At 38.7% G+C, this 18,069-nt stretch overlaps 1 protein-coding gene across 1 annotated transcript in view; it reads right to left on the reverse strand.

Moving 5' to 3' along the window:
• The window catches only part of LOC150080021 (uncharacterized), a 187,342-nt gene that overhangs the window by 98,573 nt on the left and 70,700 nt on the right, over positions 1-18,069 (reverse strand). Inside the window, exon 5 of the mRNA XM_090383333.1 lies at positions 7,543-7,680. Coding sequence (XP_090239459.1) covers positions 7,543-7,680 — 138 coding nt within the window. The remainder of the gene's footprint in view (positions 1-7,542; positions 7,681-18,069) is intronic.

Here is an 18,069-nt window from a genome sequence, read left to right on the forward strand (position 1 = left end):
AGGATGTAGAGTTGCTAGAACAAGTACAGAGAAGGGCAACAAGACTGGTGAAGGTAAGGGGAGTGCTCTTATGGAGAAAGGCTTAAGTCCTGCAAATTGCAGTTTTTGGAGACTAGGCACCTGCAAGGCCATCTGATTGAGGTGTATAAGGCGTTGAATAGATTGAACAGGCTCAATGCTGATGGGATTCTTCCTGTTGCTCAGATTACAAACCTGAGGAGGCATAGATTCAAACTGAGGAAAAACAGTTGTAGAATAGATGTGTGGAAGTTTGCCTTTAGCCAGCAGGTGTCTGATAGACATACTGTTTCTGCTACATGCCTCTTCTACAGATACTTACATGGACACTGTTCTTCTGAATTGGCTTCTATAATTCCCGCTCTCTCTTTCAAAACAGTCCTAACACGTGCCACCACCAGCCAACATCCATTTACTGTCCAACTTCAAACTCACAGAACCAACTTTTCATCTTCCTCGTTTATACATTCAACAGCCGTTTTCTGGAACAACTTGTCCTTCATACGCATTTCCTGAAAATTACAGTCTACAGAAGTTCAAGTCTAATGTCAACAAATATCTTCTTTCGTCTTCTCAACCTCCAACCCATCATCATCATCATCAGCCATTTTCAATCCACTGCAGGATGAAGGCCTCTCCAGCAACTTTCCAGTTCCTTCTGTTTTGAGCACTGGCCATCCATTTACTACCCAAAAACTTATGAATTTCATCTATCCATCTCCGCCTTTGTCTTCCAGGTTTTTTTCTAGCTCCTGTTGGGTACCATTCTGTTATTTTCTTAGTCCATCTGTCATCACGTCTTCGAGCTATATGTCCTGCCCAAGATCATTTTAGTTCTTTAGTTTTGATAAGAATGTCCTTTACTTGAGTTTGCTGCCTAATCCATGTGTTTCTCTTCTTATCTAACAGTCTGATTCCCAATATAATTCGTTCCATTCTTCTCTGTGTAGTTCTCAGCTTCTCTTCCATTCTTTTGGTGAGTGCCCAAGTTTCACTTCCATAAGTCATGGTGGGGAGTATACATTGATTCATTATTTTACGTTTCAGACAAACTGGGATATTGCTCTTCAGTATGTGACTATATTTCCTGAATGCTATCCATCCAAAATTTATTCTTCTCTTGACTTTCAGCCATTTATCATTATTACAGCTAATAACTTGTCCCAGATAAGTATATGACTACACCTTTTCAATTACTGCTCCTTCAATCATTATTTCCCTTTCTGTGGCATACTTGTTCATCATTACTTTTGTTTTAGCCATATTCATCTTTAGTCCAAAATCCTTACTAACTGTGCATAACTGATTAAGATTTTCCTGTAATTCTTTGGGATCGTGGCTTATGACTATAATGTCATCTGCAAATCGTAAATGGTTTAGGTACTCTCCGTTCACATTGACTCCTTTCTGCGACCAGTCTAATCTTCTGAAAGCTTCCTCAAGGGCAGCAGTAAACAGCTTCAGAGATATTGTGTCTCCTTGTCGAACTCCTTTCTCGATTTTAAATTTGCTACTGTCTTTGTCTAGTCTAATAAAGGATGTAGCACTCTCATATATTTTCTTCAAACTCATAATATATAGGGTATCTATACGTTGTCTTTCCAGTGCCCGAAACATTGCCTTATGCTGTATGGAGTCAAATGCCTTTTCATAATCCACAAATGCCTTTTCATAATCCACAAATGCCACGCATAATGGTGTTTTATATTCATTTGCTTTCTCCATTAGCTGTGATATTACGTGAAGGTGATCCATAGTTGAGAATCCTGTCCTAAAGCCAGCTTGCTCTTTCGGTTGATTCTCATAAAGTATTCTTTCTAATCTGTTAGTAATGACCCTTGTGAACAACTTGTAGATGTGGGATAACAAGCTAATTGGTCTATAATTTCCGATTTCTGATTTATCTCCTTTCTTATGCAGCAAAACTATGATTGCATTATTCCACTGCTTAGGCATCACACCTTTTCTAATGCACCTTGTGAAGAGCCTTGCCAGTTTTTGTGTTATGTCTCTTCCTCCCAATTTTAACAATTCTACAGTAACTTCATCTTCCCCCGGGGCTTTCTGATTCTTCATTTTCTTCAATGCATGTTCTACCTCATCAGAAAGAATATCGGGTATGTCGTGTGTGTTGCTACTTTACAATCCATCTTCCCCACTGCTGGTATCATTCCCTCGCTCCTTGTATAATTCTCTATAGTAGTCTTCTGCTATTTGAATTATGCCTTCTCTGCTGTTTAAAGTACACCATCGCTATTCTTCAGTTTCAGTATCATTCGTCTTTCTGTATTACTGCTCATGGCTGCTGATTTAAATCCTTTGTTTTCCTTAATGCTTGTTCTACTTTTCTTGTGTTAAATCTTCTTATGTCCTCTCTGAGTCTCTTTCTAATGGCTTTGCATAACTCAGTATACTCAATTTCTCCCTCTCAGTGTTTTTCTTTCTCTTCATTTGTCGTCTTCGGTTCATCATGACAAGTGTTTCTTGACTAATTTTTTCTTCTTTGGATTTCTGTTTCCCTATAGGTTTCTTGGGCTTTATCACTTTCAGAAAGTTGTAATATTCCTCGTCGATATCTTGGTCCTGAGCAGTCTGAAGAAGCTCAAACTTGTTCTTAAGTTCCAGTACATACTGCTTTTTCTACTCCTCTGTTATCTCAAAGACCTTTGTATTATTTACTCGAGTCAGTTTTTTCCTTTCCTTTCCTACATCAAGTGTACATCTTACCATTCTCTGATCACTTCCAACATTTACCTTATTCAGGACGGTAACATCATTCACAATATATCTTCTGTTAGTGAGGGTGAAGTCGATTTCATTAGTTGTTAATCCATTTGGACTCTTCCATGTCCACTTTCTGTTCACCCTTTTCTTGAAAAAAGTGTTCATTACTGACAGTCCTTGAGATTCTGCAAATTCCACAAGTCTTTCACCTCTTTTATTTCTTTCACCAATTCCAAAATTTTCTATAGTTCCTCTTTCTGCGCTGTTTTGCCTTTTTCCAACCTTAGCATTGAAGTCCCCCATAATAATAGTGTAGTGGGTTTTCTGCTCATCTAGAAGACTCAATTTCGGTGTACAATTCTTCAACCTCTTCATCATCATGGCTCGATGTTGGTGCATAAATCATTATAATCTTTAGCTTGTACCTCTTAGAAATCTTGAGTATTAGTCTTGACACCCTTGGTGATGTACTTTTGAATTCCAAAATGTTGTTTTTAAAATCTTTACGGACCAGAAACCCAACTCCACCTTCACTCCTTTCACTGTTTCCATTGGTGTACAGCAGATTTCTACGATAAACTTATAAGTGATTCATTTCTTCTTGTTTCAGCCAAACTGATGATATTCCAATTCACATTTTCTAATTCCTTTTCCAGCTCTAATATCCTGTCTTCACCGATGAGTGATCGTACGTTATAACAGGCCAAGTTCAGTTTCCGTGCATGGCAGCCTGGTCGTACCCAGAGATTCTTAGCACCCTCTGCTTCCACTCTGATCCTCTCGCTGCCATAAGAGGGAGAGTGAAAGCTGCTGGGGCCTGAGGGCCATTTGTATTGTTGTGATCTCATATGCTGGAGGGTTTGGTCTTTTCCTCTTCACACTGACCAGGCGTCTTGAAGAGAACCACTCTACATGTTCGTTGCCACCTAAGTGACGTAACAGGGCTTACCATCGAGAAGGTGTGCATGAGTGGATTTTAGGGAGGCAGGCCAACTGGACTTCTCCTAAATCTTCTGTAATAGAGAGATATTGGATCCATCAGTGTTTTAGGCTGAGTGTCTGATAACACACAAGATACCTGTTCTCCTCCAACCTATGCACGGTACTAAGTACTATAAGGTCTAATACGTCTCGTGTTTGGGGTTTTCATAAAAAAAAAAACAAACCTTGATTGTAACTCTGTGTGACTTTTAGGGATGTGCTAGATAGTGGGTTAATGGATTACAATATTTATTTTATGAAACTTTTTATTTTTTTAATAAAAATTTAAATATTCGAAAAATGCTGGTTTTTTATTATTGTTATTTTCAAAAAAAAAAAAAAAAAAATCAAAAAGTATTAATTCTTCTGAAAATTAGGAAATTCACATTTTAAACAAAATACAGAAATGAATGGTTGAAAATATCATTAAGCATGCAAAATTTTAAATGTACATATATTTGTGCTTATTATATGTAAAAAAACTTGTAAAAAATTTTAAAAATATATGTATATTCTTCTGAAAATTAGGAAATTCACATTTTAAACAAAATACAGAAATGAATGGTTGAAAATATCATTAAGCATGCAAAATTTTAAATGTGCTTATATTTGTGCTTATTATATGTAAAAATACTTGTAAAAAATTTTTAAAAATATACTTTTATTCACTTCAATTTTCAAATTTTTTCAAACTTTATTTCAGATTTGGTATGGTGTAAGCACACCGAAGTCAACATGTACATTTCTCATTTTCCACAGCCTAGCCATCCATATTGACTGAATATTGTGTTTTATATTGTGAATATATAGATAGTATGAATCAGAGCTGAAATCACGACAGTCGGTCGAAAAGCATTGTCAGCTTCAGGAAGGAAAATCGTTTTGAATATTTTCGTTAGATTCTTTTAATTGCGTTAATTTGAATTTTAATTGTTTTGAATTGATTTTGAATTGTGTTAAATTGATTATTTAATTATTTATATTTTACTTTAATGTACCGGTAAGTTGTCGATTTTTTCGTTTTTTCCGTTTTAATTTTTGGAGGGTATCATACGGAAGTGTTCCACGTACTATATTGAGGTAAACTCCTCTTATTAATTTACTAATTGTGAATATATGTATAGCCATACAGTGTAAGGAAGCCACAGTCTTTCGCAGCACTTGCCAGAAAAAAAACAGGAGATAAGGAAATATAAATTATGCACTTCCTTCCTCATGTAGGTAACTATCCAGTTGACCTTTGAATTTCTTCAAACTTGGCTTCAACTACCTGCAGAAGCAACTTGTTATAGTAATCAACAACTTGCAGGCTAAAATAAAACTTCCTACAATCTAGTCTAAACCTCTTCTCCTGTAATTTGAATTTATGACCACTAGTTCTGGAATTCTTTATAACAGTGAATATCGTGTCATTTACTTGAAATCAAAAAAAATAACAATTCTTTCTATAATGAAGTGTAGGAAGCTGTAGATGTTTACATACTCATGGGATTGAAAGTGCAGCAATCCTGAACTTTAGACAAACATATAAGTCAAACTTGCTTTCTTGGCATCTATCATGTACTATATTATTTTTTCAGAAAAGTGTATCAAATATGGTGGCGTGGCACATGTCAGGTGCCCCAGAACTTAATTACTCTGCAAAAACTGAGAAAAAAATTAAATAACATAATAAAATTTTAGCAAAATTTTGACTATATTTATAAATCTAGATAAAATTTTGGAATTTTAAGCATTAATTAAAGATCAGAATTAATTAATGCTTAAAATCAGAATTTTAAGCATTAATTAAGGTATTGAAGAGTATTATTTTCGAGAGGCACCTCTCAGGTGTCATGTCACCCGAGAGGAAATATGTACATTTCCTCAGGTGTCATGTCACCCGAGAGAAAATATGTACATTTCCACAGGTGTCATGTCATCTGAGAGGTCCCTCTAATTAATATAATATAATCCTGTATACTGCATTAATTAGATATGTAGCATATGATATTAATAGGATATACAGGGTGTCTCAAAAATATTGGTACAAACGTTTAGGGGAGGTAGGTAACATCTAAAGGAATGTGAATCGCAAAGGAACCCATAACCGGAAATGTCACCATAACTCGGTAGACGGCGCTGTTCATCAGTTCGCGAGAGGGAAAATTTCTGGTTTACTCATTCAAGCAGTAGTTGCCGCACAAAGAGCATACATCGATATACAAACTGTGAGCTGGCAGACATGCACCTAGTGTATGGATTAGCAGAGGGCAATGGATGAGCCGCTCAATGAATTTAGGGAGAATGCTTCTCAGACAGACATGTACCAGACCACCGTTTGTTTGCGTGTGTGCATCAAAATTTGTGCGATTATGGGTCATTTAGAGGTAACAGGAGTGGTGCGGGAAGACCACGTTTGACGCAACTCCTGCCATGGAAGAAAGTGTGTTGAATGCCTTCCAGAATAATCCTACTACCAGCACATGTGCTGTTGCCTCTGCCTTAGGAGTGTCTCGTTGCAGTGTACAGCATGTCTAGTATGATGATTCCTTACATTCCTTTCATCTCCAAAGGGTTCAGTTACTGCTCCCCCAAGATCATCCTGCATGTGTGGCTTTTGCGCAGTGGTTTCTCCAAGAAAGGGTTCAAGACTTGAATTTTCCAGCCTAGGTTTTGGTCATGGATGAGGCTTATTTCACTCGGGAAGGCTTTTTCAATCAGCACAATGCTCGTGTGGGCTCATGACAACCCATACGGTGTGCACCCCCATGCACCACAACATCGCCTTGCAATAAATGTGTGGGCAGGTATGGTCGGTGACTGCTTAGTCGGCCCATACCTTTTACCATCCCACATGAACTCTGCTAAATATCGCATCTTTCTTGAACAAGTTCTAGTAGGGTTACTTGACGATGTTCCAGCAAATGTGAGATGCAATTGGTTTCAACATGACGGGGTGCCTGCCCATTATGGAAGGTGTGTTCGTGACCATTTGAACAGATGCTTTGGGCATCAATGGATTGGCTGTGGTGGACCCGTTGCCTGGCCCCCATGCTCATCTGATTTATCAAGCCTTGATTTCTTTCTGTGGGGGGCCCTCAAATCTATCATGTATGAATATATCATGTATATTCGACCGTGTCCGCCAATCCATGCTGCGTCAGTGTCATGCATGCATTGCGTCTCATGGTGGAACCTTCGAGCATATGTTATAACATGAAATGCATCCATCACGTACTCCATTGTTAATATTATGTCAAATGTTTGCCACTAATTACTGTCTTGTGTCTTTTCTGCTTCTTGTGCCTCTGCTACTACTTTCCCATGATGTTTCCCGTTATGGGTTCCTATGCGATTCACATTCCTTTAGATGTTACCTACTTCCCCTAAACGTTTTTACCAATATTTTTGAGACACCCTGTATAACTCTCCAATTTGGAGGCTTGCATATCCTAGTTGTCATTTTGATGAGTTATTGAATCAGCAATCTTATTCAATAACCTTCTATGATGAAAAGAGAAATTTATAGAGAAGTTTATCTGAAATAGGATTTTAATTTTTAATGTAGTGCTACACAAATTGGAGAATTTAGTGGGCCATCAAGTACCAAAATTTGTTATCTTCTGCTTGGGATTTTAAACTTACATCTCAAAAAAAAAAGAAAACTGCATGTTCAATGTTGAAAAATTGGAGAAAACTTGTATAACCAGAGAGTCCATTTTTGGAATGCAGTTTAACTTGAGGTTAAATGACAGAGTGTATATTTCAATAGAATTTTACTTGGTATTTTACATTACATTTAAAAAAAAATTAAAAGACAAAAAAAAAAATACTAACAGAGGAAGTATTTCGGTATAGAACTTTCCCTTCATTTTCAAAAGCTTCGAAGAGCTGCAGTACTGTTTTACCTTCTATTCTCCAGATTGGAGGCTGTGTGCAGTCTCTACTATCCACAGATATTACGTAGTCACCTGTCTAGATAAAACATTAAAAAATAATATATATATATATATATATTTATAAAGTGACATGAATGCCAATGTCAAATGCATAAAATTGGAAATATTACTATAGTAACCAGCAACCCAATTAAGCTATTTTACATGACTTAATTTAATGATTACTCGTTATGAATTTAATTATGCAGAAGTCATTTAATTGTTTTCAATTAATCTACTGCTAGAGCTATTATAGTTATTGAAATCATATTATTCAATGGCCCCTTTCCTTTTTCGAGATGGAAAATACTAAAAAACATCACTTTACTTACACACGACAGCATATACAGTTATTAGCAGTTGGCAAATGTAAGATTAGAAACTTCTGATATGAAGTAAAAGAGCATAAGGAATCACATAGGTTCATTATTAAAATAAAGGAGACTTCACGGCTTGTAATTAACTTAAAACACCTGGACAAATAAGGTAGATGAGCTGAAAAGCAGCAATACAGGTTTAACATTGATAAATGCAAGGTTATCACATTGAGCAGTAATCTCAGAATAACACCAGCAGTGTAAGTAATTGTTAACTTAATTCCATCAATGTTATTACATCAGGACAGAAAAAAAAAAGAAAAAAAAAAAGACAATACACTGGATTTCTACTGGCTTGATTTTAATGATATCTGGAATGGTGTGACATTCTTTTTAAAAGGTTCAAATCATGAAATATATCTACTGGTAGTTGAGCTGTTGCATATTGATGGAGATAGTAAAGACAATAGGTGCAAGAGTGCCTAAAAGGGTGGTAGGGATGGAGTTCTGAAAATTTCACTATCTGTGAAGAGACATGATTGTACTCAATTCATTTAAAGCCTTAAAGAGTCTAGGGCATTAACTGGATTAAGTATGGTAAATGCTGATGGCATCCTTACTTTTTCTAGGATGAGATTTTTTTTTTTTTTTTTGGCTGATGCTGTACAAGTTTGCTTCCTTGATTACTAGGCCATTACTAATACTAATAATACATTTATTAAATTATTATTATTATTGTTAATGGAATATGATGCAAGGAAGCAAGTTATAAGGCACCAGCCAAAAAAAAAAAACTACCATATCACCTGTACACTACCTACAACAATTTCAAGCTGCTCACCTTCACGACACCAGATGGAAGTTGTTCCAACAGTCAACCACCTGTTGGCTGAAGGCAAACCTTCTCTTATTTATCCTGCAACCATCCTTCCTTAATTTGAATTTATGTCCTCTCATGTGCATAGCCTAAGCAAAAGGAATGCTATCAGCATTGAGCTTGCTCAATCCATTCAAAGCCTGAAAAACATTGATAAGATCACGTGGTGCATAAGCTCAAGATGCTGCAATATGAAGAACTGAAGCCTGCCTTAGTAAGACTATCCATTCTTTCCTTTCACCAATCTCATTGCCCTTCTCTGCAACCATTCCAAGCAGATCTTAAATTGTGAGGCTCCAGACTTGTATGAAGTACTCAAGATGCAGCCTAACCATTGCCTTAAACAATGGGATAATCACCTCCTTATCCCTGCTAGCAAAATTCCTGTATATCATTGCAAAAACTCCTAACAGTCCTAGCAGCCTGTCTGCATTTCTCAGAGAACTTCATATCTGACTGCAAAATTACCCCCCCCCCCCAGCCTTTTTCTTTTTCCACTGCCATGAGTGCAGTACCACACAGTTGATACATTAATCTGAGTTTACCCACATCCATTACCTTGCATTTATCAATGTTAAACTTCAAGTACCATTTCTCAGTCCATTGGCCTAATCTGCTTAGATCTTGTTGCAGCAGCTACCCTGATTATTAGCATTAGCAAAGGCACATGATGCAATTAAGCAAGCTTACTTAGCATCAGCCAAAAAACAAAAAAAAAAACACACCGTTCTCATTTTACCCATCCACTAGCTCCAAATGTTTGTCTAGTTCTGCCTTGAATCGATTTAAGCTATCAACTTCTACGACAGATGGAAGTTTGTGCTCCAATTTGTACAGTAGTCTTCCATGCACAACAGTGTCAAAATCTTTCCTGAAATCTAAATATATGATATCAAAATTATTTTTTGCATCCAGTTCCTTTGTAACCACATCACGATTTTTAACCTTCTGGGATGGTTCATTTTTGTGAATCATCTCAGAAGCACTTCTTCCACAAGTTCATTCTTTCTGCATCTTTTTCTTTTCCTGTTCAGATTATCTTTCTCATTCTCTCCTAATTGGTGGAATTTTATATTATTAAAAGTTTAGCATTAGCATTAGTAGAGGCATTTGATGCAAGAAAGCAAGCTTATGCAGCATCAGCCAAAAAAAAAAAAAAAAAAAAACCCACTTCCACTTCACCCCTCTGTTCGTTCAAAATACCTGTCCAGCTGAGCCTTAAACTTATTTAGGCTATCAACCTCCACCACAAGGGATGGAAGTCTGTTCCACCAACCAACCACCCGCTGGCTAAAGGCAAATTTCCGCACGTCTATCCTACATCTGTCTTTCCTCAATTTGAATTTATGCCCTCTCAGGTGATTTTTCTGAGCTAGAGGAAGAATCCCATCAGCATTGAGCATGCTTAAACCATTCAAGGCTTTATACACCTCTATCAGATCACCTCGCTGGTGCCTAGTCTCCAGACACTGTAATTTGCAAATCTTAAGCCTTTCTTCGTAAGAGCACCCCTTTGTTCCAGTCACTAATCTTGTTGCCCTTCTCTGTACTCGTTCCAGCAGCTCTACATCCTTCTTGAAATGAGGCTTCCAGACCTGTATACAGTACTCTAGGTGTGGCCTGACCATTGCCTTATACAATGGAATAATCACCTCCTTATCCCTGCTGGAAAAATTCCTGTATATCATTGACAATACTCCATGAGCTACTCTTGCAGCCCGTCTGCACTGCTCAGAGAACTTCATATCTGCCTGCACAACCACCCCCAAGTCCCTTTCATTCTCTACCACTGTCAGTGTAGTACCACAGAGTTGATACGTTGCTCTGGGGTTGCTGTTTCCCATGTGTAGTACTTTACATTTGTCAATGTTAAACTTCATTTGCCACCTCTCAGCCCATCTGCTCAACCTTTCCAGATCCTGTTGCAGCAGCATAGTGTCAGTAGTGTCCTTGACAACCCTGCCAACCTTCGTATCGTCTTCAAACTTGGACATTAAGCTTGATATACCATCATCAATATCATTTATAAATACAGAAAACAATAATGGACCCAACACTGAGCCCTGAGGGACTCCACTAATAACATTAGTCCACGGTGAGCAGTGTCCATTGATTACCACTCTCTGTCTTCTCCCCCTCAACCACCCCTTTATCCATAGCAGCAATTTGCCTCCAATGTCACACTGCTCCAATTTGTGTAGCAGTCTTCCATGTGCAACAGTATCAAAAGCCTTTCTAAGATCCAAGTATATAATATCAAAGTTATTCCCTGCATCCAGTTCTTTTGTGACTGCATCATAGTATCCAATCAAGTTGGTCAGGCAAGACTTCCCCTTAACAAAACCATGCTGTGTCTGAGCTATAACTGAAGTCTTGTCTAAATGATCCTGCAGTGCTTCTTTAACCAGTGCCTCCATTAATTTTCCTGGAACAGAAGTTAAGCTCACAGGTCTATAATTACTTGTGTCAGCCTTTGATCCTCCTTTGTGAAGTGGGGTCACATTTGAACATTTCCAGTCTATGGGTACCTCCCCTGAGTCCAAGGAAGCTCTCATAATTATGGCTAAGGGTTTGCTTACTTCCTTTGCTGCCTCCTTTAATATAACTGGATAGATCCCATCCACCCCGGGTGCCTTTCTTGTGTTTATCTTCAACAGTTTCTCCTCCACTTTACTCCCAGTTATTTCAAGATTCTGTAGCTTACTACTAGAGTTGAATACACCTCTGGCATTCCCCTTGCTGAATAACTCCTCATGTGTGAATGTCGATGCAAAATATTCATTTAGTTTGTTAGCTACCTGAGCAGGATCATCAACACTTGACCCATCAATATCAAGTGGACCAATCTGATTCATCCCCTTCCTTCTAGAGTTTACATAAGTAAAGAACTCTTTGCTGTTTTCCTTTGCATCCCTTGCCAAGGATTTCTCGTAATCTGCCTTCGCCTGCCTAACCTCCTTTGTAACTTGGTTGCATATCAACTTGTATCTATCATAGGCTTCTGTGTCATGTGTGAATTTGTAAGTATCCCATGCATTTTTCTTCTCTGCCATATGCCTCATTAGTTCATCTGACATCCATTTTGCCCTAAACCTTGAACAATATTTTTTAGTTGGTATGTAAAGCCTAGTAGCTTCCAAGATAAGTTCTTTGAATGCTTCCCATTTTGAATTTGCTGTTGGTAACATCATCAGTTGGTCCCACTGTATAGAATTTAAATACTGTCTCAGTCCATCGTAGTCGCCTTTACGGAAGCAATAACCCTCCCCTTTACCCCTAATGGTAGTTACCTCTTTGAGTAAATCCCACTTCAGCACACTGTGATCACTGCCACCTAGTGGTTCATTTATCTGAAGATTCTTAATGCATGAAGAATCGCTGCTGATAATAAAATCAAGAGTATTACTCCCTCTCGTTGCCTCCCGAACATGCTGATGTAGAAAACAATCATCCAATAAATCCACAAAAGCCCTGTTAGTGCGTGAGTAATCAGCCCCGAAATTCCAGTCAATATCTGGGAAATTAAAATCTTCCATTATAAGACTCTCTGATTTACTGGCCCACACTATTTCCCTGTACAGTTCCTCATTATACTCATCAGAGTCATTAGGCCTAAAGCACACTCCTACTCTCAATTTTGATCTCCCAATGCTTATGTCACACCAAACTGACTCGACACTGCACTGCACTGTCCAGCGATGTCCACTGGCTTCACTTCCTTGGTTTTTATGTGTTTCTTAACTAATAGCATAACTCCCCCCTTCCTATCCTGTCTATCCTTTCTGTAGACGTTTTTCTCCCCAAATTGCAGTTCTGCATCCCTTATATCTGTGTGACACCACGTCTCTGATATCCCAACAATATCTGCCTTTGATGTTTTGAGCAATACCTCAAATTCATCAAATTTATTTACTAAACTCCTAGCATTGGTGTACCCACAAGTATACCTGCACCTGTTTCTATTCTTAGCTACCCTAACACAACCCATGTGTTTACTTGTACCGCAATGGCTCCCAGCAGTCTCTGAAATACCATGCATCTTGTTTTTCAGGCTTCTGCTCATTCTAATAGAAGCAGTGCAAGAATCTCTTTCACCTCTGCCAGTGGCTACTGTCAATCTATTGGTCTTTGTCTCCCCCCAAGCTAGCAGTTTTCCGACCCACCTAACACTGCCTCGATAGCATCAGCAAATATTCTTGCACCCTTTCTATTTAAGTGTATCCCATCCCTGTAGAAGCAATCTCTCCTGTTAACAAGTACAGTCCAGGCTGAAAAAAATTCTACCCCTTGAGCCTTGCACAATCTTTCCATGGCCGAATTGATCGACAAGGCTCTCATCATATACTCCCTCCTATCGTGTCTGGGCAGAATTGCAGACACTTTCAAATTCAACCCTAACACAAAACAGTCATTCAAGGTCATTGAAACAGTCATTGAGGTTGTCACAGATATTCCCTCAGATATGCCAGACAAGCTGTACTTGTTACCTGGGAGTCTAAAACGCTCATGGAACTGATATTCGGATGACACTCAAGTCAAGTGGCCCCAATTTCGGCGAAGCCCAGACGGTCTGCGACAGCCAAATCCCCTGCTTGCACCTTCATGATGGTGGGACTGTTAATAATCCTTGGTATAACCTCCATGCACAAGTACATGGTGGGTGACCACCCAGGGGTGAACCAACGTAGCAGGGGTCGAGGTGTGGCACCCATACCACACCACATGAAGGAATGCCGCCTCTCTATGTTACCAGGCAGTACTAGGTGGTAGATGACTCTGATCAACCGGTGCAATATCACCACATTGCTTATTGGAGGCTTGAAGTGGTTGAACTTATATTTAGTCTCTAGAGCCAAGTTCCGGTCAACCCTTCCCTATCTCTTCCATCATGCAGTATGATTGATGACTTTTGAGGTTATGATGAACATCGTGGCGAGATCTAATATTCCTTACATTTCGAGGGTACAGCTCTAAAACGGTGTAAGCAGGTCGGCCACTAGTTAGTACAACGGACCGAACCTACTGGTAACTCTCTAGGAGGTTTCCGGATCAGCTAGTGTATAATCTTGCTACCTCTATTCTGCCAGATAGTGACTGGAGGGAATCCGAGTAGTGTGTATGCGGAGAGCATTGTCGAGGCCACGTTATGTCAAGGATTTGGGTATATTCTTACCAAGTGTATGTCATATCCAAAAATTTCATTACTTCATACAGCATGTCCCACCCACTTTTTCTTACTATTGAATACACCATGAATTGTCAAACTAACAGAGCAAGCTTATCTTTGATAAGATCTTAACCTCCCAAGCACTTCCTTGTTCATTTCACAAATATATGTGGTCTCAATTCTAATCTCAACAATGTACTTTTTCTGACTGAATCTCAGTTATCGGTTGATTCAACTACTGCTCATCTCAGATGCCCAAATCATTTGGAGTATGATTCCTTTTGCCTCAAAGGTGGTAATTGTGTATATGTCCATTCTGATATTCCCTGTCAGAGACTTGGAAATTTGGAATCTCCTCTCTTTGATCTTCTCTGGCTTAAAATCTCTCTATCTCATTCTGTCAAATTCATTTGTTGTCTTTACCGTTCTCCCAACTCCACTAATCACTTGGAGCTCTTTGACTTCCTCTCTTTGCAACTTGTCTTTCTCCAGTCCAACTTTCCTAACAGTGAGGTAATTTTCCTTGGTGATTTTAATGTTCATAACTCCAGCTGGCTTCCGTTTTCTATTCACACCGACCCAGCTGGTCGAGATGCTGAGGCTTTTGCAATTACTAATGATCTTGCACAGATTTTTCATTTACCTACAAGAATACTGGACAATCCTAATCATACAGGCAACACGCTTGATCTTTTTCTCACAAACAACCCTTCTAAGTACACAGTCGAAGTGAGAGATCCTTTAGGCACTTCAGATCACAACTTGGTGATTGTCTCTTCTCCAATGGAGCCTTTATCTCATGGCTATTCCCAACCTCATGTTTTTTGGCATTACAAGAATGCAAAATGGGATGACCTGTGAGATTTCTTTTCTTGTTTTCCTTGGTCGGATTACTGTTTCAAAACTTCTGATGTCAACGTTTGCTCAGATCGTGTTCAGTGAAATTATTATTGCAGGAATGAAATCCTTTATTCCACACTCCACTTTAAAATCTCGTCCTTATCTAAATCTTGGTTTTCCAATAAATGTGCTAAGGCCGTTCAGCAGAAGAATGTTGCATATCGTAATTGGCTTGTTTCTAATTCTTAAATTCATTTTCTGCCTACACCAAAGCTTGCAACAATTGTAAAGCAGTTATTAATCAGTCCAAACTAGAGTTTGAACAGGCTAAGAGTAGAAAACTTGTTTCTTGCCCTAATGGAAGCCGAGCATTCTGATCTCTTGCCAAAGATATTGGTCACAACTTTTGCCCATCTCTGCTCCCACCTCTGTCCAAATCAGATGGTTCTGTTGTCACTTCAGCCAAGGATAAAGCTGACCTGCTAGCATCCCATTTTCCTTCCAACTCATGTAATAATGATCTTGGTAAAACACCTCCCACTATTCCCAACACTCTCCATTCAATGCCTCCTGCGGTCTTCCGTCAAAAGGATGTCACAATGATTTTGACGAATCTTGATGCTAAGAAAGCTTCAGGTCCTGATGGTATTTCTCCACTTGTTCTCAAAACCTGTGCTCCTGAACTTACTCCTATTCTTTGCTGCTTTTTTCACTTTCTTATTCCAAAGGTGTTTTTCCTTCTGTTTGGAAATTTGCTCATATCCAGCCAGTTTCTAAAAATGGGTGACAAACCCCTCCCATTCAATTATCGTTCCATTGCAATTACTTCTATTCTTTCTAAAGTAATGGAGAAATCAATTAACTGCCAACTCTTAAACTACCTAGAAATCTTCCGTCTGATCAACGATCGCCAGTATGGATTCCATCAGTGTCGATCCACTGGTGATATTTTGGCTTATGTTACCCGTTTATGGACTAATTCAATGGAAAGGTTCGGTGAAACACAAGTAGTTGCTCTTGACATCTGAAAGGCTTTCAATTGTGCTTGGCATAAAGGTCTTCTAAACAAGCTTCCATCTTATGGTTTGCCAACTGTTTTTAGTAATTGGTTATCCAGTTTTCTCTCTGATTGCTCACAGTGGGTGATGGTAGATGGCTCTCTGTCTTCTATCTTCCCCACTAATGCCGGTGTCCCTCAAAGTTCAGTTGTTTCACCCACTCTTTTCCTCTTGTATATTAATGACCTTCTTCCATAGACTGGAAATCCTATCCATAGTTTTGCCAATGATAGCACATTGCATTCTACTTTCCATTTTGATAAACCTTGCCCTGCTCTATCAGCTTCAATTTCTTGAAAATCTGCTACCAATTCCTTAAATGCCGACCTTCAGGTAATTCTCCAGTGGGGCAAAGACAATTTAGTTGATTTCCATCCTTCTAAAACTCAGTCTTGTCTTATATCTCGCAAAAAGGATTCTTCTGCTCTTATGCTTATCTTTAGTGACACTCCGATTTCTAGGCAAAATGATATCTCTCTTTTGAGGATTACCCTGACTTCTAATCTCTCTCTTGGCACAAGCATATAACAAATATTGCTCCTCTGCATCTAAAAAACTTGGTTTTCTCTTTCGCTCTCGGCGTTACTTTTCTTCCAAACAGCTGCTCACTATGTATAAATCACAAATCCGCCCTGACATGGAATATTGTTCCCACATCTGGGGTGGTGCTCCCAAAACCTGTCTCAGGCTTCTTGATTCCATTTAGAAGAGGGCAGTTAGGTTAATTAATGATTCATCTCTAACAGAGTCTCTCCACTCGCTTTCTCATTAGATGTACTCTTTCTGCTGCATGCCTCTTCTACAGATACTTCCATGGGCATTGTTCTTCTGAATTAGCTTCTATAATTCCCGCTCTCGCTTCCAAAACAGTCCGAACGTGTGCTACCACCAGCCAACATCCATTTACTGTCCAACTTCAAACTCACAGAACCAACTTTTCATCTTCCTCGTTTATTCATTCAACTGCCGTTTTCTGGAACAACATTCCTTCATACATATTTCCTGAAAATTACAGTCTACAGAAGTTCAAGTCCAATGTCAACAAATATCTTCTTTCGTCTTCTCAACCTCCAACCCAAGCACGGTACTAAGTACTATAGGTTGTAATACCTCTCGTTTGGGGTCTACATAAAAAAAAAAATAATAATAAAATAAAAAAATTACTCCCAGGTTTTTTTTCATTTTCTACCACCTTAAGTGTAGAACCACACAGTTGGTATGTTTCTCTGGGGTTACTTCTACCCATATGCAGTACTTTGCATTTATCAAGGTTAAACTTCAGTTGCTACTTCTTAGCCCATCTGCCCAATTTTCCAGATCCTGTTGCAGTAGCACACTGCCATTACTGTCATTAACAACCCTGCCAACCTTTGTATCATCTGCAACTTCGACACTAAGCTTGATATACCTTCATCAACAAACGTGGGACTCCACTAATAACATTAGTCCACGAAGAGCAGCACCCATTGATTATCACCCTCTGTCTTCTCCCAGTCAACCATCCTTTTATCCATTGTAGCAGCTTACCCTTAATACCATTCTGCTCCAATTTGAAATATCCTATCAAATTTGTTAGACAAGACTTTCCCTTAACAAACCCATGCTGTGTCTGAGTCATTGCTGGAGTCTTCTCTAGATGATCCTGCAATGCATCTTTAATCAGTGACTCCATTGTTTTACCCGGAACAGAAGTTAAACTAACTGGTCTATAATTACTCGTATCACACTTCAATCTCCCTTCGTGAATTTGGGATACACTTGTACATCTCCAGTCCATGGGGACCTCCCCCCTGAGTCCAAGGATGTTCTCATAATTATGGCTAATGGTTTGCTTAGTTGCTTTGCTGTCTCCTTTAATATAACTGATAGATCCCATCCACCCCACGTGCCTTTCTTATGTTTATCTTCAACAATTTATCCTCCACTTTGCTCTCAGTTATTACAAAATCATTAAGCACCCTGCTACAATTTTATAACTTTCTGCCATTTTCAAACCTTAATAACTCCTCACGTGTGAATGTAGATGCAAAATACTCATTCAGTTTGTTTGCTATCTGAGCAGGATCATCAACAGTCGAACCATCAATATCAAGCAGACCAATCAGCTTCATCCTCTTCCTTTTAGAGTTTATATAAGTAAAGAAATCCTTGCTGTTTTTCTTGACAT

This window comes from Mastigoproctus giganteus, chromosome 10, assembly GCF_048544385.1.
Source record: "Mastigoproctus giganteus isolate SK-2022 chromosome 10, ASM4854438v1, whole genome shotgun sequence".
NCBI classification, from domain to species: domain Eukaryota; kingdom Metazoa; phylum Arthropoda; class Arachnida; order Uropygi; family Thelyphonidae; genus Mastigoproctus; species Mastigoproctus giganteus.